At 51.9% G+C, this 17,277-nt stretch overlaps 8 protein-coding genes across 8 annotated transcripts; 3 read left to right on the top strand and 5 right to left on the bottom strand.

Moving 5' to 3' along the window:
- Positions 1-3,634: 3,634 nt before the first annotated feature.
- BJX68DRAFT_235109 (uncharacterized protein) lies at positions 3,635-4,406 on the bottom strand. The gene has a single exon (XM_071039841.1). It carries the CDS (start codon positions 4,309-4,311, stop codon positions 3,940-3,942), a length of 372 nt encoding a protein of 123 aa, XP_070900240.1. The 5' UTR covers positions 4,312-4,406; the 3' UTR covers positions 3,635-3,939.
- A 156-nt stretch (positions 4,407-4,562) lies between these two features.
- Positions 4,563-5,464, top strand: BJX68DRAFT_254588 (alpha/beta hydrolase; the record flags this gene model as incomplete). The annotated part of the gene is made up of 2 exons (XM_071042902.1): positions 4,563-4,856; positions 4,913-5,464. 2 exons carry the CDS (start codon positions 4,563-4,565, stop codon positions 5,462-5,464), a joined length of 846 nt encoding a protein of 281 aa, XP_070900239.1.
- Positions 5,465-5,976: 512 nt separating this feature from the next.
- Positions 5,977-7,687, bottom strand: BJX68DRAFT_275047 (general substrate transporter; the record flags this gene model as incomplete). The annotated part of the gene is made up of 3 exons (XM_071047762.1): positions 5,977-6,249; positions 6,309-6,927; positions 6,981-7,687. 3 exons carry the CDS (start codon positions 7,685-7,687, stop codon positions 5,977-5,979), a joined length of 1,599 nt encoding a protein of 532 aa, XP_070900238.1.
- Positions 7,688-8,581: 894 nt separating this feature from the next.
- On the bottom strand, positions 8,582-10,335 carry BJX68DRAFT_265753 (Alpha/Beta hydrolase protein; the record flags this gene model as incomplete). Its single annotated transcript, XM_071045316.1, has 8 exons — positions 8,582-8,772; positions 8,836-8,910; positions 8,961-9,040; positions 9,097-9,188; positions 9,244-9,516; positions 9,577-9,693; positions 9,744-9,822; positions 9,869-10,335. 8 exons carry the CDS (start codon positions 10,333-10,335, stop codon positions 8,582-8,584), a joined length of 1,374 nt encoding a protein of 457 aa, XP_070900237.1.
- A 757-nt stretch (positions 10,336-11,092) lies between these two features.
- BJX68DRAFT_275046 (uncharacterized protein) lies at positions 11,093-13,066 on the bottom strand (the record flags this gene model as incomplete). The annotated part of the gene is made up of 5 exons (XM_071047761.1): positions 11,093-11,124; positions 11,181-11,959; positions 12,011-12,191; positions 12,260-12,755; positions 12,809-13,066. The coding sequence occupies 5 exons, from the start codon at positions 13,064-13,066 to the stop codon at positions 11,093-11,095; spliced, it is 1,746 nt and encodes a 581-aa protein (XP_070900236.1).
- A 136-nt stretch (positions 13,067-13,202) lies between these two features.
- On the top strand, positions 13,203-14,162 carry BJX68DRAFT_235105 (Zn(II)2Cys6 transcription factor domain-containing protein; the record flags this gene model as incomplete). The annotated part of the gene is made up of 1 exon (XM_071039840.1): positions 13,203-14,162. A coding segment is annotated over exon 1 (272 nt), but the record flags the coding sequence as incomplete, so codon positions are not given.
- On the top strand, positions 14,144-15,171 carry BJX68DRAFT_235104 (uncharacterized protein). Its single transcript, XM_071039839.1, has one exon. The coding sequence runs from the start codon at positions 14,187-14,189 to the stop codon at positions 15,147-15,149; it is 963 nt and encodes a 320-aa protein (XP_070900234.1). The 5' UTR covers positions 14,144-14,186; the 3' UTR covers positions 15,150-15,171.
- Positions 15,172-15,214: 43 nt separating this feature from the next.
- On the bottom strand, positions 15,215-17,143 carry BJX68DRAFT_275045 (major facilitator superfamily domain-containing protein; the record flags this gene model as incomplete). Its single annotated transcript, XM_071047760.1, has 9 exons — positions 15,215-15,447; positions 15,501-15,614; positions 15,667-15,856; positions 15,906-16,006; positions 16,066-16,339; positions 16,388-16,527; positions 16,581-16,647; positions 16,699-16,814; positions 16,867-17,143. 9 exons carry the CDS (start codon positions 17,141-17,143, stop codon positions 15,215-15,217), a joined length of 1,512 nt encoding a protein of 503 aa, XP_070900233.1.
- Between the last annotated feature and the right edge of the window lie 134 nt (positions 17,144-17,277).

The following is a 17,277-nucleotide window of genomic DNA, read 5'->3' as shown; positions in this document are numbered from 1 at the left end:
GTGCATGGCTACGATATCGTTCCTGGCCGTTTGCCTGTCGCATTTCCCATACGACTGCGGCAATAACTTCGATTGTAGGAACCGTGCCGAGTCATTGGGGTACCCTGCAAAGACACAAGATAACAGCGTACGAGGGGTCTGGTTCCGTTCGAGATTCTATCAAACCAAAACGCGGGCGCTGATTATGACAAGTAGCTTGGTGTACATGTCGCTCCTCCGTGTAGAATGGCATGGCACCAGTCGCGCGAAGCCCGCAAAAGCAACCTTGGCCCAGAGCCTAGCAAGGACATAATTTCTTGGGAGCTCCGCCTCCCTCACCTACTCTTGGACAGAAACAGAATGTGACCGGAGATCAATGGTTATGAGCCATTTTGGGTGGAGAACACGAGTCTGATGGCCAAGGCACTATCCTCGCTCATCGCCAAGCCCCTTCCTATCTGTTACATAGGCCCAAGTAGTTCCTTGAGCACATACTGCCCCGAACGCCATGCCCAGCGTGTCATATAGCCTAGATTTGACTCCGATAAGCCCAGGCTGCTGTATAGTAGTACGACCAAAAAGGGCAACAGCGACACACGATGTTTTGTCTCCACTCCCATGGGTTGGAACCGATAGATACTACCACATATAAACGCTTGCACATACAGTGGACTCTCAACCGCTTGATGTCGCTGTAGGGTGCAGCAGATGTTGAAGACGACGAGCTTTACCCGGATGACGCAATGGGCTTTGCCTCCCCCGTCTGGGTCGGCAGTAACAGGAGGCCCAGCTCCAGGTCACGCGATGCCATCTAGCTAAACAGCGTGATGAAAAGGCCTATCGTTACTCCCCTGCCAATGCGCTTGTCCTGGGTGCCCATGTGGGCCTGCTCGTGCGCCGTGTACCTTGCATGGCGCATTCCCCCGACTCTTCCGGAGAATCCGCCGCTTCTGCATATTTGCTTTAGCTGTGGCATTGCCTAGATTAGATGAATTGTCCATGCTGCATTGGCAGTCATCCACAATTCCCTGGGAGATATGTGCTTGCCAGAACGTAAACAACAAGTCAAAATTGAGATACCTATGTACGCGAGGCCCGAAACTCAGGCTGTTTCTGCCAATCACACTTCAGCAAGTCAGTCCTCTAACGGCAAGAAAAGGGCATTGTGTGGGTCAATAACCCAACCCAACAGGTCGTTTGTTGCGGCCGCGTTAGCCGGCTACAATATCTCTTGCGCGGTATATCATGCTGGCCTGAACCACATCCAACCAGTACTGCTCCACCGGCATCTGTAAGTTAGCACGGGGTACTGTGGCTCTACAACGCCAAATGAGTTGTTGGCGCTGAACCGCGTACCTGGCCGCATGATTCTTGTGGTAACATACGAATCCCTGTCAATCTGAGCTCCAAGGTTGCCCGGCAAGACAACGAGCTGGGAAGATGGTGTACAACAGCTCCAGGCGTATTTGGAAATGGAGGAACTAAGTCCCTGTATATGCAAGTGAGGCTTTTCAAGTACCATGATCCAACCAACCCATCCAGTCGTGACGGCCTGGTCCTTAAAAGGTCACAAGCAAAGCAAAGTGGCAATGAGAAGCCGGAATTCTACGATCTTACCAACCACGCCAGACAAGTCCAAGCGGGGGTCAAGATTCATTTTAACCCATCACTGAGACCTGATTTAGGCCTTGAGGAAATGAGCTAAAACGTCTTTGGCCGCTGGGGCCTGTCTTGGATCATAGACTTCGCGGACGTGACCTACGAACAATTGATCACAGGTTACAGGATGAGGATATTGCATTCCATCCGTCCCGGGTGAACGTCAAGCCTACAGGGAAGGAATAAAGGGAGCATTGATATAGCTGTAATCCTCCATTCACAGATGACCTGCTCGGTGGTTCAAGACCCAAGATTGAACGGGCCTTCAACAGAGTTGGGTTTGCCCCAAGCTTCGCGGAAAATGGCTAATGCAGTCTTACGGGCGGGGCGCTATCAGCAAGTCAAGACACAGCATTATTGCAACCTTTGAAGCTGATCGGGGCCTCAGGACCAGAGGAAGAAAGGGCACCAAGAGAAAGGAAGCAACAGTGCGGCGGGAACAGCAAACAAGATACATTGCTGCCCTTGCCAGCCGTGCTGGTGGCTATTAATCATAGAGCCTAATTGTCAATTCAGAAACGTGGGAAGGCTTCAGGCTGTGGGGGAACAGGTAGGCAGATGCTAGACCAGAGGGCAGGCCTGGGGTGCTGGAACAGATGAGGACATGCTGGATGATGGAGCCATCAACTGGAGTCTGGCAGACGGTTAGCTCCGCCATCCGTCTCTGCACTTTAACCCAGAACTGCTCTTCCACAAGATACACCAGCTGGATGCTTGGGATTTTGTCAAGCTGCCGACATGATGGCTTTCCCCAGGTCTCTTGATAGAGAACGGCTGTTTTTTATCGCAAATTGAACGAATCTTCAGCAAGTCGACTCTATGTCCCACATGTCATGGCCAATTTGATGATGCAGCTGATCCTGGTTTCGTTTTCTTCCCCACCGACTTGGAATTCTTCATCGACTTCGAAATCAACGACCAAGATTGACGACGCAATCAATGATGGTGGTTTCGATGGAGCATAAAGCCATGTCATTCCTGCATACGTACTTGATTTTCTAGGATGGTCGATGGCCTTCCCTTTCCGTTTTAGTGCTCACCCCTCAGCCGCTTTTTACTCACTAAGTAGATCTTAGTACGCCCTGAGCACGCTCTAAGTAGTTAGCCTTAAGGCGATTACTAAGCACTAGGTGAGTAAAAGGCTGAGTGCCCTAGGCAAGGAACCTTCATAAACTATATACTAACTAATAACCCTCTTCTTGCCTATTTCTCTACTCGCACTCTACTTTTCCCCGCCACACTCCTCCCCCCTTAAACCCGCCACTACCATTAGGAAAGAGATGAATAGGTTAAGCTACTATTCCTTCTAATACCCATGGCCTTGTTCCCGAGTAGGACTCTACTAGAGGTGATCACGCTACGCCAGCACGGTAAAAGATTTTTAGCGGGCTTTCTTAGTTAGAAAGAGCACAACTTCTAATGTTCATGGGGGCAGCTCTAGATATCCTAAGAGTTAAGGGATCCTTGGAACGCTAAATAGCGCTAGTCTATAAACACATTTTAGGGCGTAACGTTGATTAGTTATGAAAAATCTCGCCTGGAGGGTTTAATATCTACAGCATAGAGGGATATTAGATTCATTATAATCCGTTGGAATCCCTTACATGAGGCTCTATTCTTCTTTGTCCGAAGCATTGGCTTAAGCATAGGACGATGCCCCAGCATCATGCAGGCATAGCGGCGTGATGGCCGGTACATAGTACATGTGCAAGTAGGCATATGCCGAAGTTCGCCCGGGAGTTACTGATGTGATATCATAGCTTACGCATGGTAGTAGAGTAAAATCGTAGATCCTAGGTAGATTTCGGCGCAGACCGTCGGGCTCTTTGCCCATTTCCATTCCCTGTCGGTCCGGGCCAGCACTTCGCTTTGCCCATCGGTATAGTCCACAGCCAGCATTGACGAGAAAGCAATGTCAACACCCCAAATGTTTCTGTCACCTCCAGAGTATCCTAGACGGCCTGCAAACCATCCTTCTGCGACTTCGGCAACAAGTGTGTTGGAGCCAGCTCGTAGAAGCAGGGTGACGTCGTATGTCTGGTACTCGAGTCGCGTGTGGTAGTCGGTCCAGCCAGGGGCCAACACTTGGTCTCCGACGCGCTGTTTATTGATGCACAGCTCGTACAGGCCATGTGCGGTTGCGTAGACCCTTGCGCGCTGAATGCGGGAGGCTGAGGTTGATGAGTGAACAAACGAATGTCGAACGCCACGGGAGGACGAGGGGCCTTGGGATCAGCGGGCACGTTACTGGTAATGAAATCAGCACACCAGTCTGAGGGCTTCAGTAAGCCGGCCTCAACACTAGTGGCCGTGGACCATGCGGTTGGAGCAGAGTTGTTGTCGTATCCCCTGACACGGACCACGGGATGCAAGGGCTTCGGCTGGCCAGGGGACTAGCAAGGAGTAGTCGGAACTTTTGACATGGTAGATACATTCCCCTACCACCGGTGGCCCTCGACTGATCTCGATGTCATATGCGGTCTGCACCCAGTTGTGACAGTATCCCGAGTTGGTTGCCCTGTAGTTCCAGGAAACGCGGGGGGTGCTGGTCCCAAGACCGAGGGCTTGTTGGTGACGATGGTGCTCAAAGCGCACGTTCTGAATCTCGACTGGTTGCGCCATTGCTGAAACTATGTTCAGGCGATAGCAGAGAGGGGCTGCAGGCGGCCACATATCCTTCTCCTCGCAGACCGGCCCGGAATGTGGAGATCCGGCCCAGACAACAGCATATATTCTCCCCAGCTCGGTGCTATTTTCACCGATGGCGCTGAAACAACCATGGAAAAAAAAACTTACACGTACAAGTTCGTCGAAACTGGGCAATACCTGGAGGCCGACGTCTACCACCGACAAGGCTCCGCCCCGCCTGCCCCGATCGGTGAGTCACCGCTCATCGTGGTCCGAAGCACATCTGATTTTTCCAAATGACAGCTCTTGTAATACACGGTGGCGGTTTCACTGCTGGCGGAAAAGAATGGGTCCCAGTGAGCCAGCTGCAAGAGCTCACCACCCTTGGTTTCGTTGCCGTATCAGTCAACTACCGACTGTGTCCGACCATTTCTCTCTCCGACGGGCCCCTCTCTGACTGCAAGGACTGTTATGCGTGGTGCGGATCAGTCCTCCCAGACCTATTGGAGAGGGACAACGGAGTCCTTGTTGACCCATCAAGAATGGTGGTGATGGGGCACTCGGCCGGGGGCCACTTGGCCTTAATGATGGTGAGCGAGACCACGGTTTTTCCACAGGTTCCGTCCTTCCTGACACCCACTATAAGGCTCAGAACGCAATACCACCTCTCGCTATACTGGACTTTTATGGAGCCAAATACCTCTCCGATGACTTCTGGCATAGGCGCAATCCAAATATGCCGGTATTGAACGTCTCGCAAGAGTTGCTAGACAAGATCTGGCTTGAGGTCCCTCCCCCGTCAACATCTATTGTGGCGCAATCCAACCTCGCGAGCCAGGAAATGGAGATAGATTTCACCCGACCTCGCATTGCATGGCTCGCTTCTTGCCTTGCCGAAGGAACTCTCGTGCAGCATATCGTCCCACCCGACGGGTACGCCTGCGTAGAGCCAACGATGTATTTTAAACCGGACTTTCCCCCTGTTTTCTTCATTCATGGGACGGCAGACAGCTTGGTACCATTCGAGTTCTCGGAGAAGGCATATTCTACTTTGAGGCAGCTGGGAGTGGCAGCCGAGTTGAGACTCGTAGACGGGGCAGAACATGCTTTTGACGAGAAGTTGAAAATGGATAATCCAATATTTGAAGTTATACAGGAGGGCATCCGGTTTTTAGCACAGCATGCAAAGCTGCTATGACAGTGTCGATTCAGTAGCAAAGCACATGAGGAATGAAAGTCACCGGTTCTATCTAAAGAAAGGGGAAGAATATTCTAACTTATAGCTGTGATATGGTTACCCCTAGTTATTTAGATAGCAATAACAACTAACAGGTATGTTAGGTTTGCCTCTCAGTAGGTTACACATTCAAACAAGACCGTGAAACTCTTTGACCCTCACTGACGTCAATAGAGACTTTCATTTTGGGACGAATTTTAAGGGATGCTTGGGTACGAATCCAGCCTCATACATGCTCCTGTCAATTATAGCCCTCGAAAGAAAGGCAGAAGGCTTATGCTGGAATTTCATGGCCTACACCGGGCCAGATGAGAACATAGATTGCAAAGAGAGCTTGTAACTAATATGCACCTAATTTCAGACTGAGGATGAGAAGTGGCCATGAGATACTTACGCTAATGCGTTTGAATTGGTTAAAAGAGAGACGGTCAGACCATGGGAATAATCGTCTACCGCTAAGGGTGGACGTTCCCTTAGACCGTTTCTTCTACCTGCTCAGCCTGTCTTTTAACATGGGCGCCCCGTGCCTGAGTTTCGGTGACGTAGTTGCGGAACTGCCTGGTCGGAACACGCTTGGTGAACATTTCATCCAGCTCTTGGAAGCTGCGACCCTTTGTCTCTGGATGGTAGAGGTACAGATAGGCCCAACAGATAACGGAGAATCCGCCAAAGATGAATGTAGTTTTGGCGCCGAGGTTGGCCTGGTCGGGGTTGAAAATGTACGGCATAACAAAGGCCCACATAATCTGCGGCAGTCAGTTAAGTTAAGCTGGATTTTGTAGTAGCATCTTGAGGGAAACCATACATCGAACGAGCTTTGCAAAACGATCGCAAGTGACACAGTCTTGCTCCTGAGGCGTGGAGTACTGATTTCCGCCAGGACGGTGTAGGAGGCGGCCCCAATAGAAGAATTATAGACGCAGCTGAAGAGCAGAATCAAGGCCACTGTGCCCTTGATGCTGCCGGCTGTAGCAGCCACGCCGAGCCCACCGGTGATAAAGAGCATAATAGTTAGCAATCCCAGACCTGACAGCATGAGGTTTCGACGGCCGACTCGGTCGATTAAAAACCAGGAGATGATGTTCCCCACGCATGAAAGGGTATTATTCGCGATATTAAGCCGGTAGCTCTCTCCTGTACTATAGCCGGCCAGCTGAATGTAATAGACGCTGTAGCCAACGAGGAAGAGAATGCCACAAAACGCTTGGATAGTGAACGGGCCCACCGTAATAATCGTGCGACGAAGATTGGAGTTGCGGAAGCATTCAGCAAAGGTAACTCCTTCGGTCTCTGCCTTATTCATTTCCTCGGTCAGTTTGATGTTTGCGATCGCTTTTTCGATTTCAGCCTCGGGGAGGCCAAGGCGGCGATATGATTTGGCAGCCTTGTCATCCTTGCCCTGACGCACATAGTACCAGGGCGATCTGGAAGAGTCAGGTCAGTTGAGGACCTAGTTATGGACATGTGAGGGACGTACTCGGGAAGGAACGGCCAGATGGCGAGCGCAGTGAAACTGATAGCGTATTGCGACATGAAGAGCGACTTGTAGGCCCAGGAGGAGGGCAGGTCCCCGTAACCGTTCTGAATAAGTGCTACGAGGAGCTGACTGGAGCTGCCTGAGATGGGAGCTGCGGCAGAGATGATGCCCCGAATGGCCACGGGTGCGAATTCGGCAACATAAGTCATGCTCATGGTAACGAAACAGCCCGTGGCGATGCCACATAGAAATTTACCTCCAAAGAACATGGCACAGGAGCCATTGCTGACGACCTCGAGGGTAATGCCGACGAAGACAGCGATTAAGCCAACAAGGTAGATGGGTTTCCGTCCAATCCGGTCCGCCATGTAAGACGCCGCAACAGCCGCGATAACGCCGCCAGAAGCAGGGCCGCCTGAGAAGGCCGCCTGCCATCTGGCCGGGAGGACGTAGTTTCCATCATAGGCAGAGCCGTAGTCCATGCGGAAGCGTGGAATGCTAATCACAGTGGAGCTAGCGCTGTTGTCGAAACCACTGATGACCAGAACCCAGACGGCGTAGATGAGCCAGAAGCTGCGCTTGGGGTAACGAGAAAAGGCTTGCCACACTGTCTCCTCGTGCAGTTCCTGGTTGACCAGGTAGCCGATATCTTCGACATGGTCTTTCAGACTGTGGTCCGGCTTCGAATCGGGGGTTGGCGACGACATTGTGGTGGAGACTGGTGCTTGAGGGAAGAATGTGGGTGAATGGCGTTGCGAGAAGAGAGCCATTTGTAGCCACTAAAGTGCCAGGCCAAGGGTCCGGATCCGGGCCGGACCCCAGAGCGATTGGAAAATCGGGGCCGGATGGGCACCAAATTCTGGGGTTCACTAGCCGGTTAGTTTTTGGTGCTTTGGGTTGCCTCGGTAGTACACCCAAGGTGTGCACCAAAAGTGTTGGCTGCACTAGCACATAAGGGGACCCTAGTCCCTGAACTTTTATTAGAGTTTGTTCCTTAAAAGTACACCTGTATCTGTTGCTATAGTAATTCATTATAGAGCAATGTTTCGGTATAATAGAATTGAAAGTATAAAGAACTAAAGAGGTCGTATAACTAACTTAATATATTATTATTATAGGATTTTCAAGCTAGGCTGGCTTGTGCATGTACATATAGGATAGTATAATATTTTTAAAAAGTATAGAATGGCAAGGTGATAGGTATTAATAATGATTCATATCAGTTACTATAGTAGTTATCTAGTACTACTCCGTATAATACTTCACACATAGCCCTGTGCCAAGAATTGCTAGCATGGCCAACACTTTTGGTGCACACCTCCTCAGCGTGCCTCGGTCAATTGATGTCCATCGTACCAGCTTCAAATCGGAACCCGTGTGCCAATCAACGGCTGGGTGGTAGCGTGCTGTGCGCACTGGGAACCGCAATGCATTACTCAACTACAGCTAAACGGGACGAAGATGTTTGCTGGAGACTGGAATTCATTCGGTACAATCTCAATGCATTACCTATCTACCGCCTCTAGTACTACCACTCCTAATACTACTACTACCACTACTACTACTACCAGCCGCCGCACTCAGAGGAGTCTGAAGCCCTCTTACGGAAGCGCCATCGAAGTGATTGGCATGCCCAGAAGCTGACAAACCAACTTCGTCCCATTGTTCAAGGTAAAATCGGGAAGAGCTCTATTATCAGGCGCAAGTTCGGTCATTTTGCCATCTCTGTACAGCGGCCATTTATAGTCAGTCGATAGAGAAGAGGGGTTCCTTGCAAATGAGACCCAGGCACCTACACGCGCAGTCGTTAGGACATCATCAATTAGATATATCGAGGGATGTAGGGGATACGTACTTTGAATATATTTGCTAGCCAGAGTCTCTTCCAGGGTAGGCGAGGTGTATGTACCGAACACGAGGGGAATTTCGCCTGTAAAGTCAGAAATATTCGGTTATCCACTTCTCAAAGGTCCAGCTTACTCCCGTGGGTCGCGCCATTGCCATCAAAATTTCCATGGTACAGGTAAAGCCACGCGGGTATATTGTTCTGTACACGGTATCTGGAATTGGTAGTCGGTCAATCGCCGCAAGGCTTGGGATTGGTATCTTAACATACTCGGCTCCTTGCTGGGCGGGGCAGGTAAACACAAGGCTGGTTAGACGAGGGTTCTCCGCCATCTCATCTGAATTGCTCCCTATGAGTGTCGGCTGAGACGTAGTGTTAGCTGCAGAGTAGGGAATGCAACCCATGATGGATACCCACGATTTTGGCAAGCTGGCCCTGTTTAGCTCGTTCGGTGTAGTTTTCAAAGACCAACACATTGTCCTCAACAGGAAGGAATCTACTTTCGATAACGTCAAATGCGTCAATAAGGTGGGATCGAGGGACCTTGCGCATGCATTGCATATCCTGAGCGGCGCAGCCGACTTTCTGGGCGAGCTGTCGCCAAGAGTGATGGTCCGTCTCGTTGTTCACAAGCAGTCGGTTGGTGCCAGATTGCAGGATGGCGGCGCGGACAATGGGGTCCCGGTAATACTGTGTGGATTTTCATGAGTGGCCATAACTTAAGAGAGCTCCTGGAGCAGGCCAACTCACGGCAAACGAGTAGAGGTCAGTAGACGAAGCACCAGCGGATTCTCCAAAGAGTGTGATTCTGTCAGGATCTCCTCCAAAGTTGGCGATATTGTCCGCCACCCACTCGACGGCGAGTCGCTGGGGAGATTAGTGCCAAATCGTAGTAGGTCTGAAGAAAGCGCGATTACCTGGTCAAGCAGACCGAGATTCTGGCCATCAGCCTTGAGACTGGGAGCATTTGGGAACCCGAAGATCCCGAGACGGTAGCTGCGGAGTCAATGCCTGTTCTTGATGTAGTCAACGTTGGACGTACTTGAAAGTCACCACGATCACATCTTCGTGATCACGCACAATGTTCAGTCCGTGGTATAGCTCTTCCCTTCCTGAGCCCACTATATAGCCACCCCCGTGGATGTAGAGCATCACGGCCGCAGGCTTAGTTAGGCGCCTCGGGGATGGGGTCCAGATATTGATACTCAAGCAGTCTTCGGAGGTGGTATTAATGAGAATCTCGGTTTGCGGGCAACGGGATCCAAAAGCAGTTGCGTCAAGCACAGATTTGGCGTGTCTCTTCCGCTCGGGGGGTGCCCACCTCAGATCTCCAGCAGGAGCTTCGGCGTACGGGATTCCCAGAAATGCACGAACTTGTTGTGTGTTTTCGAGATAAATACCTCTGACCGCGCCACTTGTTGTATTCACGCTAAGGCCCGCCTCCCATGCCGTCGTGAGCGGAAGGGTGCTCATCAGAGCCAACGTTGACAAGGTGGAAATCCAACCCATGTTTCTGATATGAGGCTTAGTAGCTGTAGGTATCGATGTGCTGGCTTGATGTTGATTATCGATCTCGACTAGATAACCTCTGGGAGTGACGAGCTTCAGCGTTTTATCCTTGCGGAAGGGTACTACGGGGGTAGCCGGCCGGGTCACTTTCACCACAATTTTGTATCCCGGTCCGATGTGGCAGTGAGGGAAGGCATTGTCGGCAGTGTCGCCCGGTAGCCGACATCAATATTCATTAAGGGGGCCCCATATTTCAAAGAAAGCTTGATCGAACTGTTTATGACGTAGCAACACCTATTGTACCGTGGCCCGGTCTGCATTCAAGCAAAAGGCTTGCTCAACACCCCAAAAGACTGGCGTGCCATGTATTCTTAGGCAGCAGCCCCCACGTCACACGCCCCCACAGTTATTGGATTAGCTGAAGATGTGACGGGCCCGGGCAGAAGAAACGGAGACCCAAATCATCTATCTCAAGCCTCGGCTTCCTGTTGACCAAGTGATTTGTATGGACGCTACTAATGAAACAGTATGTGATTTATTCATCCCAATCACGCATTACACCACTGGAATCATGAAACAGTCCATCTTACAATAAAGCCGCGGTGTACACGGAGATTACTTGTAAGGAGCGAGAGGAAATCTCTTGGAAGCCGACTAATCGCTGCAATCCGGACAAGTGCAAAACGATATCTGTTCTGGCTAGTACAATAAACTCCATATGTATCTCTAAATTGGACATATATATATGGTTAAGTATCTAAAGAGCCGACCGCGGAGAAGCCAGTAGTCCTGATCGTCGTCAGCAAAGTCTTAGTTCCTTTTGAGTTGGTAGGGGGTCAACTTACTTCTTCCCAGCTCTCTGAGCCTGTCCTTTCTGATCTTGCCGTTGGCAGTCTTTGGCCAGGTGCCCGGAATGCCTTGTTCCGCATCTCCTAACCACCATATATGCGCAGGCGATTTGTAACGCGCCAGGCTCTGTTGGACCCAGTTTCGGATCTCAATGTCGTCGGGTCGCTTGCTTGTGCTGTCTCTGGTTTCCAGAATGGCGGCGATCTCCTCCCCATACCGAGCGCTGGGAACCGCGAAAACAGCCACTTGGTTGATCTGAGGATGTTCGAAGAGCCTTGCTTCAATTTCTAGGGGTGAGATATTCTCACCGCCACGGATGATCAGATCTTTGATGCGCCCCGTGATGATGAAGTAACCATCCTCATCAAGATATGCCTCATCGCCGGTGTGCAGCCATCGGTACCGTCTTCCAGAGCTATCCCTGAGAGCTCCATTCGGTCCAAGATCTTCTGAGTGTGTCTTGATAGCTTCTGCCGTGCGCGCCTGGTCGTTGTAGTACGAGTGCATCACGCCGAATCCAGAGACTACAATTTCGCCTCGTTCGCCCCAGGGCACAGGGCGACCCGTCCCTGGCTCCACGATTTTTGCAGTGGTGTGTGGTAATAACTGTCCAGCCGTTTGATACTTGCCTGGAGGGTCACCGGCCTGTGTCATGGTAGCAACAGATGAGAGTTCCGTCATACCCCAATTCGTGAAGACAATCTCTAAGGGAAAGCTGCGAATCGCCCGGTCGAGAAGCCCATCAGGCATTGGTGCTCCGGCCATAAGACCGAATCTAGGCCAATTAGTAGACGCCCGTTCGCTTTGGGAGTTAGACTGGGCATACCGCAATGAGGATCGGCGCGTCTTTTCGAAGTCGGGGTGAGACAGCATGTCAACCATCATGGTGGGAACCCCATAGACGCCAGAGCATTGGTACAGTTCTATTGCACGTAGTGAAGCCGCAGGATCATAGTGTTCTGATGGAAGAATGGCTGCTGCACCGCTCACAAGTGCAACGCAGAGGCCTGCAGAAGCGGAAAGGTTAGCATCCACAACTCCTCCGCGGAGACAAACAACAACAACCGAAACCGACCCATAATTAACCCAAACGCGTGGAAAAGGGGTACAGGCACTAGAATTCTGTCTTCAGGGGCAATCTTCATGCGCAACGCCAAGTAGCGAGCACTATTGGTGATTCCGTAATGGGTCAGCGCGGCAGCCTTGGGCGCGCCGGTACTGCCCGATGTGAATTGTAAGTTCAGGATATCTTCATGTGAGCCAGAGTAACGAGCCAGAGCGCCCTGAGGATTTGTGGAGTTCATGATTTGCTGGTATGTGCGAAAGAGATTGCCCTGCGGCAGTTTGATGTGCCGCTGGCCAATGTCTGGCAAAATGATGATATGCTTCAAGGATGGCACCTGCTGGCCCAAGTCCTCTAGTGTGGGCCGGTAGTTGTAGCGCGAATTCTCCAGGTTGGTGATAATAATACTACATTCGCTAACATTCAGCGCCGTAACGAGCTCCTGGGCTGTGTAGGCATAGTTCAGCAGGGTCACGTAGACGCCGAGCTGTGCCCCAGCCAGGAAGACCTATCGCCCAGTCAGCATATAATTCGTTGACAGTGCAAACAGCAGAAACGCGCCTCCATGTACTCCAGTCGGTTGCCCAGCAGCACTCCAAGGCAATCCCCGCTGGACATTCCGAGAGCAGCCAGCCCAGCGGCAAGACTTGCCACCCGATTCGAGATTTCAGACCAGCACAGCTGACGGCCTTCTTGGGCAGCAGCTACTGCCAATCCTTCGGGCTGGGCCCTGCATCGTTCCGTCAAGAGTTCACCGATGGTACATTGAAGCGGGGGTGGCTCAGAGGGGCCTCGGACGATGGAAGGCCGGGATGACATGACAGGCGGTTCACTATCTTGTGCGGAAAACGCGGGGAGGATGCGGGGTCGGTCGGAGTCACACGAGGTATGATTAACCTGTTGGGTTGGGGTATAAATAGCGAGGATCCGTCGGATACAGACTCCACAGCTTCTATTTCCCTTGGGGATTTTTCCTTTCCGGACCGTCCGGCCCGGCTTCACGATCGCGTCCCACAGAGTCATGTCTCGTCAGCGCTCGGGAAGAGCAGCGCCTCGATCGAGGGGAGGCTGTGTGACGTGTAAGAAACGCCACGTCCGATGCGACGAAGGGCGGCCACGATGCGATCATTGTGTCCGGCTCACGCTCCACTGCGAATACCAGCAGGCCCCCGCAAGACGTACTACAGCTGGAAGGACAACGGACACCGTTCCACGTGCCCTGTTGCCACAGAGTATCGCGTCGCAGCAATCCCAGTTGCCATTGAACGAACCCCCGCCGGAACCCGACCTTGACTGGTTGCTCAACACTTCCTGGGCCGGACAGCCCTGCTTGTTCCCGTCGCCCAACTTCTGGGAAGAAGGAGTGCCTGAGGCTGCGACCCCGATCGGATCATCGTCACACCTACAATCAATAGTCCCGCCTGGCGATCTCACCTTGGGAGAAACTGCCCATCAGAAAGAACTGCTTTGCCTGTTCCAGAGAATTGTCCAACCTCCAGCAGCCATCTTGATTGGAGGCCAGCGGCGGTGGCGTCGAATACAACGGTACCTGGTCGGGCTGAGCAGGGCGTGGGCGGTTGTACGTCATGCTCTTCTGTGTGTAATCGAAGCATTGCACACCGACGAAGTGTCAACCTGGCCGGGCCAGAGCCGGGAACGATGTCTCGCACAGATCCTGTGCTGGCACCAGCTCACTTGCTCGGAGCTCCAACAGGAGCCACACGGCGGTACTCTTGGGGCAGGAGTCGCAACCCCTGAGGCGTCTCTGGCAGCGATAGTCCTCCTCGCTTGGTTCGAAGTGGTTCGGGATCACAACGGCCAGGCGTGCCACTTTCCTCAGCGTCTGGCGGAGCTCATCATCGTGCGCGACCACCAGTGGAATCGCTATTCACGGCACCTGCTCTCATGGCTGCACACTCTGGATTGTAGAGCGACATACATGGGTGGCGGCAGTCCGCTACTCTCCCCTAATGCTCTCAAAGTCGTTTCGAATTACCCGACACAGATAGTAGCAGTGATCAAGGAGGACGCGGATGACGACGAGGCGGACCCTGAGTTCGCCGCAGTCCCCGATGAGGACCAGCCTCGTCCAGAGACCTCACCTGCTGCATGCGCTCCGCACGCATCAGTACAACCTCCGACAATTTCTGCAGGTCATTCAAAGCAGATCCTTCTTCATGCGCTTCTCCAGCCGGCGCTGCAGTGGTACTCGACTACTCAGACCTACTGCCGTCGAATAAGCGCACAGGACAAACACCACCGACAGCGATTTACACCTGAGGCCGAATACCAGGTTATTTTGGCCTACAGGGAGCTTGAATCGGAGTTATGGAGGCTTTGGAGTGAGCGTCCGAAGATAATGCTATTAGCAACAGACGAGCTGACCAAGACGGTGTCGCCGGATGTCGCAACACGTCTCCACGAGGTGTTCAGCGTCCATTTGGCAAGCTTCTGGATTCTCTTCGTATACCTTCACCGAGTCTGCTGGTGGAATTTGCCACACTCAGCAACGGTGAAGCGTGCCCTGGAAGAAGTCTGGCTACACCTGCAAGGGGCATATGGCGAGTTGCCAGCAGGAGGGGATAAGAAGAGAATTGTGCATCCTACGCTCATGTGGCCGGTCTTTCTCTTCGGGTTGGAGTGCACCCAGCCGGATCGCAGGGAATGGGCGATTGACCAGTTAGTGGCTCTAGGACAGGCCAAACCAGCTCTAAAGCTAGGCGAGGATGAGGATGATGAGACGCTGCCGCCTTTTAGAATAAGTTCGGGGGCCACGCGGAATGCGACCAGGGCTGCAGCCCTTCTGAAAGAAGTGGTGAAGCAGCAGGACACATCCGCAGCACGTGTAGACGATCGGGATCTGTCCATGAAGATATTTGGCTGCTATTTCTGTCTTATATAACATCTGTCTCCCATACAACACTATTGAATATAACAACGGAACTTTGCCCTTGGTAAATGTCAAGCTTATAGCATATATCGGAACTGTGGTGCCCGATCGCCCAGCTCGTCCTCTTGCGCAGGTGTAAGCTCGACGGGATGTTCAGCCATCATCTCATCGCGCTTCTTGTTGATCAGGCTGTAGGATACGCGGAGCACGAAAACGCCGATTAGACCCGCCACCGCGAAGCCGAGCTCGAGAGAATGGCCGAGGATAAACTTGGGACTATCCTGTGAGCGGTAAAAGTTGGCCGCCATAGCTGCATCCATCTAGGTAAGCATGAGCCGCACCAACGCGATTTCGACCACGTACCTCCTGCAAAGTTACCCATTCCAATGTGCATTGCCATGCCAGCTGCTCGCTTGTAACTGCCCGTCAGATTGTTGCTAAGCCACGTTACATTTGCTGGGAGGGCGGGGTAGATTCCTGGTTCGCATTAGTCTTGCAGCAGAAAGTAGAGTAGAACTTGACCACGAACCAGCCACTGCGAGGAAGATTCCAAAATACACCACCCCAGGCACCCCTCGTCCAGAGGCAGCAAGAACAATTACAAATCCCACGATAATACAGGCCATGTGGATAAAAAGAAGTGGCGACCGCTGGCCCAGTCGGTCAGATACTGCGGCCGCCAGAACGGACAGCACAGCCGCTGTGATGTAAATCGGGATCTGTCCGAGTTAACACAATCAGAACAACGTTCAGATTGGGGAGAAATACCGTAAGAAGCTGTGCAGTGGACGAGGTGTACCCCAGATCCTTGATAATGGTAGGGAGAAAAAAAGAAATCCCATACAGGGGACACACAATGCCATAAAATACTGCAGAGTCACAGTTCAGTATCGCATGCACTTGATTTGAGGTGCACGAGACTTCATACCTATAATGGCAGCGTAGACCTGCCAGTCGATCAGGGCGTCCTTGACGTATTTCCACTTAAATTTTTCATTGTTCGAGAACTGCCCCTCGCCTGTGGAATACTGGTGGCGCAGACGGTAGATCACCCACTGCCTCTCCTCATCGCTTAAAAAGTTTGCGGTCTCTGGGGAATCGTGGATTAAAAAGTATGCGACGCAAGCGACCAGCACTGTAGCTATTCCCTCGAGGATAAAGATCCAGCGCCAGCCTTCATATCCGCCAACCCCGTCCATTTTCTGATGCTTGTCAGCGGGGACAAACAATCATGGTTTCCAAGCACATACCGCGATGCCAAAAGCGAGGAGCCCAGAGAATGCACCCGCAACACTTGCTGCACTGAAGAATAGCGCCTGGCGAAACAGAGCCTCGTGCCGGCAGTACCACATTGTGATGTAGAACGCAACTCCGGGGTACAGTCCGGCTTCTGGAACCGCTGTAAGTAACTGCATAGGCGGCAGAATAAACCAGGATAATCACCAGTAATTCCTAAAAAGATCCGAGCTACCAGAAGGCCATGGTAGTTCTGCACAATACCCATGAGGGTCTGGAGAGTCAACTCTTGTCCCACGACATGCTTGATATGACTTGTTCTCACCATGACTGTTCCCCATGCAATCATCAAAGCTGGCAGCCAGATTGAAGGACGAAGCCGCTTTAGGATCAAATTCGATGGCAGCTCAAAAGCAGCGTAAGTGAAAAAGAAAGCCGACACTGATGGAGGTCAGGCAACGACAACATGTGAGGGGGACGCATTTTAGCTTACAGCAGAGGTTGAACTCCGACCCGGTCATATTCAAGTCTTCGATCAATCCCTCAATTTTTGCGTTTCCAATATTGCCGCGATCGAGGAACGCAAAGAGATAGAGGGTTGTCAGCATAGGCATGATCTGTAGGTCCATCTTTCTCAACAGCTTCTTTTGTTCTGAGGGCGATAGCTCTGGGAGATACTCGGCGTGGGAATTATCTCCCGCTGAAGCAGTTTCTTTGGAGTCGGGATTTGTCTCCTTGATCTCGGGGGGAGGATTGAGCTGGTGAGCCATGACAGCAGTCGCGGATTGTTGATGGTCCGCAATGCACTTGTAAGTAATGAGGCCCATAGATGGCTACTAGAGTGGATATATCTACCCCATGGGGGCGGCTCCAGACTCCAGACTACAGGTTTTATCCCCACCAT

The sequence above is a fragment of the Aspergillus pseudodeflectus genome (genome assembly GCF_044049435.1).
Source record: "Aspergillus pseudodeflectus strain CBS 756.74 chromosome Unknown BJX68scaffold_16, whole genome shotgun sequence".
In the NCBI taxonomy this organism is placed as follows: domain Eukaryota; kingdom Fungi; phylum Ascomycota; class Eurotiomycetes; order Eurotiales; family Aspergillaceae; genus Aspergillus; species Aspergillus pseudodeflectus.
This window is presented reverse-complemented; position numbering and strand designations above follow the sequence as displayed.